The sequence below is a fragment of the Chanodichthys erythropterus genome, chromosome 20 (assembly GCF_024489055.1).
Source record: "Chanodichthys erythropterus isolate Z2021 chromosome 20, ASM2448905v1, whole genome shotgun sequence".
Taxonomy (NCBI): Eukaryota; Metazoa; Chordata; class Actinopteri; order Cypriniformes; family Xenocyprididae; genus Chanodichthys; species Chanodichthys erythropterus.
The window spans coordinates 19,581,044-19,589,846 of NC_090240.1; the positions used below are offsets into that span (position 1 = coordinate 19,581,044).

Consider the following 8,803-nt stretch of genomic DNA (forward strand, 5'->3'; position numbering starts at 1 on the left):
GGGACGACATGAGGGTGAGTAATAAATGACAGAATTTTCATTTTTGGGTGAACTAACCCCTTAATATAACACTGTATTAGTAAATGCTGAAATTAACCAAGATTAATACATGCTTTAGAAGTATTTTTAATTTTTAGTTCATGCCAAGTAATGTTTAACTAATGTTAAATATAATTTAATAACTTTACAATAAGGTTATATCAAATATCACCCTGCTAATTAAGTTGATGAAACATTATGTACGTTTTTTTTAAATAAATCTGATTCTTGTGTACACCATTCAAACACAATACACATTTCCGTCATTCCTTGAGGATTTATTTTAAAAATGACAGTCTATACTTGCTGCAATTAGTAGGCCATTAGGTAAAATATAACAAACACCTTTGAACAAAACCAATACTTCAGCCAACAATTATAGATTGTCTTTTTTAACATAATTCAAATGGCAAGTGTGCAGAGTGAACACATTTCATATAAATTATATCACTCAAAAAGGAAACAAAGAGGTGTCGTACAGCCAGTCTTTCAAAGAAAAGATTAATCAAGACAGAAATTAATTCTCTTTCATAAAGACCCCAAATACCAAAAGAGTTTAAATCAACCAAAGACTGTAAATAAGGCTGTAAATCTTCCCTATATGAAATATGGCACTAAAATGCAGGGATTAAGGGAGATGTAAATCAAACAGAGGATGTTCCACTATTATTCCTTCATCCACTGCTATTCAAGTCTTTGGACACAAGGTGGGAGACTAGCCCTACATGAGATTTAGTACACAGTTCACATTCTGTTTCCTCAACCAACACAAATTGACAGTACCGGCATATTTTGTGCATTGGCCCCTTCAATTCCTATGACACTGCTGGCAGACGTGGACTGCGAGAGGTGGGCCTCCAAATATTAGTCTCAAGGGAGTGAGATGAAAGAGAAAAATAATGCAGATAATTAAGCAGTCAGGGTTTCACTAAGAACATGCCTTGCCTCCTAAACACTTGCAAGATCATTTATTTAGAAGCCGGTGGTACAAAATGTCAGACATAGAAAGAGGGTTGACAGCTGGGGTACACCAGTTCCTGTGGGATTCAGTGAGTCGGATCAAGCAGCAGTGGTTTCTCTGTGATGTAATGAGGGTAAAATAGCTCTCTCTGGTGAGCGCTGATTACAGGCACTGTTGTGGATCCATATTTGAAGAAGAGGGGCTTGGTTTAAAAATGGTTATGAGGCCTACCAACACAAAATTATATCTTTTGTCTAGCTTTTTCTGGGAAAGGCCATCATTTTATTAGTGGAAATCCAGCAAATTAAACGTTCCAATTAAATGTTCTAATTTGCAAACAGACATCATGTTGAATAATATTTAAAACAGAACAAAATAAAGGATAAATAGGTATATGAAGACTTTTAAGGGCACAGAGTGTTTCCAGGGCACTACTCCAAAACATCTGTGTCTCATCAGTCTATACCAGTCCAAGCTGTCCCTTTTAGCTCAAGACATACATGTTCCTAACTGTCATTATCAATCCTGTGGGCTACAAGAGAAAGGAAAGACAAAAGAACATGGGATTTTAAATTTCAATTGGGATCAGCATTCATCTTCACTGCTGGTAAACACATCATGAAGTCAGGATTACATGGATTAAAATAAATGCTCTAAAACCAACTGCAGACTGGCGTGTTTGATTTGCGTACTCACATTGTTTTGGTATCCTGAGTGCTTCTGTGTCACCACATAGAACTTGGTGCATCACACCTCTGAACTGATACAGCATCTTTAGACTCTTTTCCTCACCTACACAGGGGTCGTAGAAGCCTGGTAAACCAGCCTGAGGACATTCATGCAAAAACAACCAATTAATACCTGCAACAGCGCATAACATTAGTGGTGCAGCAGTTCCAATTTCTCAAGTTTTTTTTGCATAATTTTTGTGGGTTTTGGAATTGTTTGTTAAACAGAGAAGTGCAACATTAGGACATTTGATACAGTTGTGGCCAGAATTATTAGACCCCTTCATAAATATGATCAAAGATGACTCTAAAAATAAATCTGCATTGTTTATCCTTTTGATCTTTAATTTATAAAATTTGCAAAAATCTAACCTTTCATTGAAGGAAAAGAATTGAAAGTGGGGGGGAAATAACATTATGAAATAAATGTTTTTCTCCAAAACACGTTGCCCACAATTATTAGCACCCTTTTATTCAATACTTTTTGCAACCTCCTTTTGCCAAGATAACAGCTCCAAGTCTTCTTCTATGACGCCTGATGAGTTTGGAGAACACCTGACAAGAGATCAGAGACCATTCCTTCATACAGAATCTCTCCAGATCCTTCAGATTCCACGTGCTTCTTCTCTTCAGTTCACTTCATTCATTTTCTTTAGGGTTCAGGTCAGGGGACTGGGATGGTCATGGCAGAAGCTTCATTTTGTGCTCAGTGACACATTTTTGTGCTGGTTTTGATGTTTGTTTTGGATCATTGTCCCAACGGATGATCTAACCACAGCCCATTATAAGATTTCTAGCAGAAGCGTCAGGTTTTGATTTTTTATCTGTTGGTATTTGATAGAATCCATGATACCATGTATCTGAACAAGATGTCCAGGACCTCCAGCACAAAAATAGGCCCACAACATTAAAGATCCAGCAGTATATTTAACCGTGGGCATGGGGCACTTTTTATCAATGTGTGCACCAAACCCATCTGGTGGGTTTGCTGTCAAAAAGCTCTTATTTTAGTTTCATCTGATCGTAGAAGCCGGTCCCGTTTGAAGTTCCAGTCATGTCTGACAACTGAATATGCTGGAGATTGTTTCTGGATGAGAGAAGAGGATTTTTCTTGAAACCCTCCTGAACAACTTGTGGTGATGTAGGTGCTGTTTGATAATTTTTTTTAGGCTTTCTGAGATTCAAGACTCAAGTAATCTCTGCAATTCTCCAGCTGTGATCCTTGGAGAGTCTTTGGCCACTCAAAACTTTCCTCCTCACCATGCATTAGGATGATTTAGACACACATCCTCTTCCTGGCAGATTTGTAATATGTTTAGTTGATTGAAACTTCTTAATTATTGCCCTGATAGTGGAAATGGGGATTTTCAATGCTTTAGCTATTTTCTTACAGCCACTTTCTATTTTGTGAAGCTCAACAATCTTTTTCTGCACATCAGAACTATATTCTTTGTTTTTTTCTCATTGTGATGAATGATTAAGGGAATTTGGCCTTTGTGTTTCCTCATGTTTAACAGGAAGTCCTGGCTGGACAATTTCATGTTCATGATCACCCCGGTGAGCTAAATTTTTTTTAAGTATGAATGCAAATATACTTCAGAGATATTTTACTCATAAAAAATTCTAGGGGTGCTAATAATTGTGGGCAACGTGTTTTGGAGAAAAACATTTATTTCTTAATGTTATTTTCCCCCACTTTCAATTCTTTTCCTTCAATGAAAGGTTAGATTTTTGCTAATTTTATGAATTAAAGATCAAAAGGATAAACAATGCAGATTTATTTTTAGAGTCATCTTTGATCATATTTATGAAGGGGTCTAATAATTCTGACAACTGTATATGTTGAGATTGACATTTTTTCAAAGAACCCCTTTTACATGCATTAAAGGTGCCGTAGAACGTTCTTTCACAAGATGTAATATAAGCGCTTTGGGTTTAAGAAAAGCACATTACAAATAAAATGTATTATTATTTATTATTATTAAGTTTAAGGTGTCCCCTGAATGTGTGTGAAGTTTCAGCTCAAAATACCCCATAGTTTTTTTTTTTTAAACATTTTTTTAACTGCCTATTTTGGGGCATCATTAACTATGCACCGATTCAGCGTGCGGCCCCTTTAAATCTCTCAATCCCCACCCCCCCTGTGCTCTTGACTATAAGTGCAGTTATACAGTGCATAAACAAAATTCACACAGCTAATATAACCCTCAAATGGATCTTTACAAAGTGTTCGTCATGCAGCATGTCTAATTGCGTAAGTACAGTATTTATTTGGATGTTTACATTTGATTCTGAATGAATTTGAGGCTGTGCTCCGTGGCTAACGGCTAATGCTACACTGTTGGAGAGATTTATAAAGAATGAAGTTGTGTTTATGAATTATACAGACTGCAAGTGTTTAAAAATTAAAATAGCGACAGCTCATCTCCGCAAATACAGTAATAAACTATGGTAACTTTAACCACATTTAACAGTACATTAGCAACATGCTAACGAAACATTTATAAAGACAATTTACAAATATCACTAAAAATATCATGTTATCATGGATCATGTCAGTTATTATTGCTCCATCTGCCATTTTTTGCTATTGTTCTTGCTTGCTTACCTAGTCTGATGATTCAGCTGTGCACATCCAGACGTTAATACTGGCTGCCCTTGTCTAATGCCTTGAACATGGGCTGGCATATGCAAATATTGGGGGCGTACATATTAATGATGCAGACTGTTTCGTAACAGTTGGTGTTATGTAAATCTCATTCGTTTAAAAGACCTCCGGAAAACAGGCGAGTCTCAACATAAGGAGGAGGAAGCAATGGAGTTTGAAACTCACTGTATGTCTTTTCCATGTACTGAACTCTTGTTATTCAACTATGCCAAGGTAAATTCAATTTTTGATTCTAGGGCACCTTTAAGCTACACTTTAGAATGCCAACATTCAATGAAACATTAAGGAAACATACTACCTTTCAAAAGTTTGCAATTGGTAAGATTTTTTAAAAATGTTTCTAAATGAAGTAGAAAAAAACAGTAGTATTGTGAATTTTTTACGATGTAAAATAAATGTAATTTTAATTAGGGCTGGTAATAGATTACAAATTTTAATCACAATTATCCTGAATGTGTATAGAAACAATTTACTGAAAAGTGTCTGTGCATAAATACGTTGCAGCGCTTCCAGGTTCTATGTCAGAACGCCAGCTAATACTGAGCCAGTGTTCGGACGTAAACACGGAAGCTCTGCAATGTAAATAGTGTAGCAGAATGACAGAGGCTATTTTTGTTTTGTTTTTGTGCACAAAATGTATTTCTCGTAGCTTCACACTGAACCTTGAATAAGGTAATTTCATTGATTTCAATGGATGATTAAAAAAAAAAAAAACCTCGGATTTCATCAAAATATCTTAATTTGTGTTCTGAAGATGAACAAAGGTCTTATGGGTTTGCAATGACACGAGGCTGAGTAATTAATGACAGAAATTTCATTTTTGGTTGAACTAACCCTTTAACGTTGACAGCCCTAATGTTAATATATTTTAAAATGCAATTTATTCCTGTGATGACAAAGACGAATTTTCAGTAGCCATTATTCCAGTTTTCAATATCACATGATCCTTATCCTTATCATTATCATCAATGTTGATAACAGTTGTGCGGCTTAATATTTTTGTGGAAACCTTGATACATTTTATTTCAAGGTTGTTTGATTAATGAAAGGTTCAAAAGAACAGCACTTATTTGAAACAGAAATCTTTTGTAACATTATAAATGTCTTTACTGTCACTTTTGATCAGTTTAATGCATCTTTGCTGAATGAAAATAATTTGTTTAAATAAAATCTTATTGACCTGAAACTTTTGAACTGTAGTGTACATTTGCATCTTAACATTTAATATTTCAAAAGCAAAATCAAGCAACAGGAAACCTAAAAACTAAACTAGAGAACCCTTTTTTAGAATTAATTGCTATTCTAAAAACTGAATACTCTAATTCCCTTAAACAAATGACAAAGTGCTTTACCTTAGAGGCTTCTGTGAGAATGAGCTTTGAGTCCTTCACCAGGCACTGTAGAGGCACTGTGACATCAATGACCCTTGCCCTTTCATGTTTACGGCTGTTGTCTGTCACAAACTTGCCATACCAGGCGTTAAGGATGATCAGACCTGTAATACAAGAACACTGAGTCACCAATTCTCACTTAACAGAAAGTTCAAATCATAGTTTGATCATGACCAATGCTATTGGGAGTTATGCGGTCATACCCATTCTGGACTCCTCTGCTTCGATAATTCTACGCACAGACTCTTGCATCAGCAGAACCTAGAGAAAAGATTTCAAGTAAGACTGCTTGTATATGCACATAGTGAAGGCACACATTTATCACCCTGACACAGCGACTGATGTGCAGATAGGAACGATAGCCTGACGCTAACTCATTGTTTCTCCAAACACAAAGCGCCTGCCGTGAAAGTTATGACCACTTTAAATGGCCATGCATTATAAATTATTTGCAGTGTATTTAGACATTATGAACTCACAGCTGCTTCTGCCTCTTGCTTCTTCTTGGCGACGTCTGATGCCGAGCTCTCCCGCTGCTTCTCGAGCTCCCTAAACAAAACGTTCAATGTTAATTTACCATTTGCTCTTTAACTCAGTTTCACAGCTATTTAAAAGGATTTCAGTCTATTATTTTCCAGACTCATGGGGGATAAAGTTCAGAGAAGAGTGTTTTGAAGTCAACTGGCCCATAAAAGACAACAAAATGAAACAGGTGGAGAATGTGACTGCAATTCTGCAGATGTAATCAGCTAAAAAGGCTTACTGTTCCTGCTGAGCACGAACGTAAGGTCTGATAACCAGCCGCTGGATGGCCAAGTAGAACACAAGGGGTCCGACAGTGGCATAAAAAACAGCGCTGGGTAGAAGCTGGTCTGTTAAATGAATGGGGAAGAAGTACGTTTGACTCGCTCGGTTCAACCTGAGGGACAAAAACACCACAATTTCAGAGCTACTGAAAAACTGCTAATGGGAAACTGCTTCAAAATGATCAAAAGCATATTACTTGATCTTGAGAGAGACGCCCTGAGGTACTCCAACACTGACAGTAGCACCCAGGACACTGTGCCTACTGATCTTAGTCTCGGCACCGTATTCCACCACCGTACCGAAAAACCCTGACCTGCAACGCAAGTGCTGTTTAGACAGGCTAGAAAATGTGAATCGTCAAACATTTGAGAGGACGAATGATTGGTTGTGACTAGCCACAAATAAACTGCAGGTCATGTGAACACAGAATCTATGATATCAGTCACAGTCTGCATTTAAACTGCAAGGCCAAATGCACAGATCCTGTTTGTTTACATTCATTTTAGACTAGCAGTCTTCAACCCCTAGGAGGTCCACAACAATACTGCAGTTTTCGCAGTATATATAATGTTAACTTAACGGGATAGCTCACCCAAAAATGAAAATTCTTTCATCATTTACTCACCCTCATGTTGTTTAAAACCTAAGACCTTCATTCATCTTTGGAACACAAATGAAGATGTTTTTAATGAAATCTGTGTGATTTCTGTCCCTCCACTGACAGCTACGCATCTACAACTTTGAGTCTTCAAAAAGTTAATAGATCATAAAACTAATCCATATGAATTGAGTGGTTTAGACCAAATTTTCTGAAGAGACTCGATCACTTTATATGATGAACAGTTTGAATTTAAAGGTACAATTTGTAAGACATTTGCAGTAAAATATCCAAAAACCACTAGGCTAGTGTTATATATTTTGTCCAGCTGATTACTAACAATATCTCTAATGTTTTCAACTACTTGTAAATCATGAGAAAATTCCCATTCTAAACAGCGACACGGGGCAGTGCAGTCGCCTGTCAATGACGTCAGTTACCCTTTGTTACCGCCTTTACTGACGTAGAAACCACATGACAACTGCGGAAGTAGTGTCTAGCGTCCAGCAAACCACTAGCTTGCTTCAAGCAGTTCCTTATTTACTTCTTGCACGTTTTATGGTGGATTGTGTTACTTATTTATGGAACATAATTACTGTTTGCCATCTGCCGCTGGTTCTGTCGACAAGGACAGCTCCCGTAAACGTAAGCGTACGGGCCAACAAAACGACCCGACTCAGCTCAAAATACCCCATAGATATTTTTTTATGAATTTTTTTAACTGCCTATTTTGGGCCATCATTAACTATGCACCGATTCAGGCTGCAGCCCCTTTAAATCTCGCGCTCCCTGCCCCCCCGACCTCTCAACTATAATACAGTGCCTAAACAAAGTTCACACAGCTAATATAACCCTCAAAATGGATCTTTACAAGATGTTCGTCATGCATACTGCATGCATGTGTAGGATCATGCAAGTATAGTATTTATTTGAATGTTTACATTTGATTCTGAATGAGTTTGAGGCTGTGCTCCATGGCTAAAGCTAACATTACACACTGTTGGGGAGATTTATAAAAAATGTGTTTGTGCATTATACAGACTGCAAGTGTTTAAAAATGAAAATAGCAACGGCTCTTGTCTCCGTGAATACAGTATGAAACGATGGTAACTTTAACCACATTTAACAGTACATTAGCAACATGCTAACGAAACATTTAGAAAGACAATTTACAAATATCACTAAAAATATCATATTATCATGGATCATGTCAGTTATTATTGCTCCATCTGCCATATTTTGCTATTGTTCTTGCTTGCTTACCTAGTCTGATGATTCAGCTGTGCACATCCAGACGTTAATACTGGCTGCCCTTGTCTAATGCCTTGAACATGAGCTGGCATATGCAAATACTGGGGGCGTACATATGAATGATCCCGACTGTTACGTAACAGTCTGTGTAATGTTGAGATTCGCCTGTTTTTCGGAGGTCTTTTAAACAAATGCGATTTATATAAGAAGAAGGAAACAATGGAGTTTGAGACTCAGTGTATGTCTTTTCCATGTACTGAACTCTTGTTATTCAACTATGCCAAGGTAAATTCAATTTTTAATTCTAGGGAACCTTTAAAAATACCTTAATTTGTGCTCCGAAGAAGAACGAAAGTCTTA

General features: G+C 37.0%; 1 protein-coding gene across 1 annotated transcript in view; it reads right to left on the reverse strand.

Moving 5' to 3' along the window:
• Positions 1-26: 26 nt before the first annotated feature.
• dnajc11a (DnaJ (Hsp40) homolog, subfamily C, member 11a) overlaps positions 27-8,803 on the reverse strand; it is a 15,660-nt gene continuing 6,883 nt past the window's right edge. The window contains exons 10-16 of the mRNA XM_067371052.1: positions 6,791-6,907; positions 6,551-6,706; positions 6,267-6,336; positions 5,991-6,048; positions 5,749-5,891; positions 1,697-1,826; positions 27-1,532 (exon numbers count right to left, since the gene is read on the reverse strand). Coding sequence (XP_067227153.1) covers positions 1,507-1,532; positions 1,697-1,826; positions 5,749-5,891; positions 5,991-6,048; positions 6,267-6,336; positions 6,551-6,706; positions 6,791-6,907 — 700 coding nt within the window. The 3' untranslated portion in view covers positions 27-1,506. The remainder of the gene's footprint in view (positions 1,533-1,696; positions 1,827-5,748; positions 5,892-5,990; positions 6,049-6,266; positions 6,337-6,550; positions 6,707-6,790; positions 6,908-8,803) is intronic.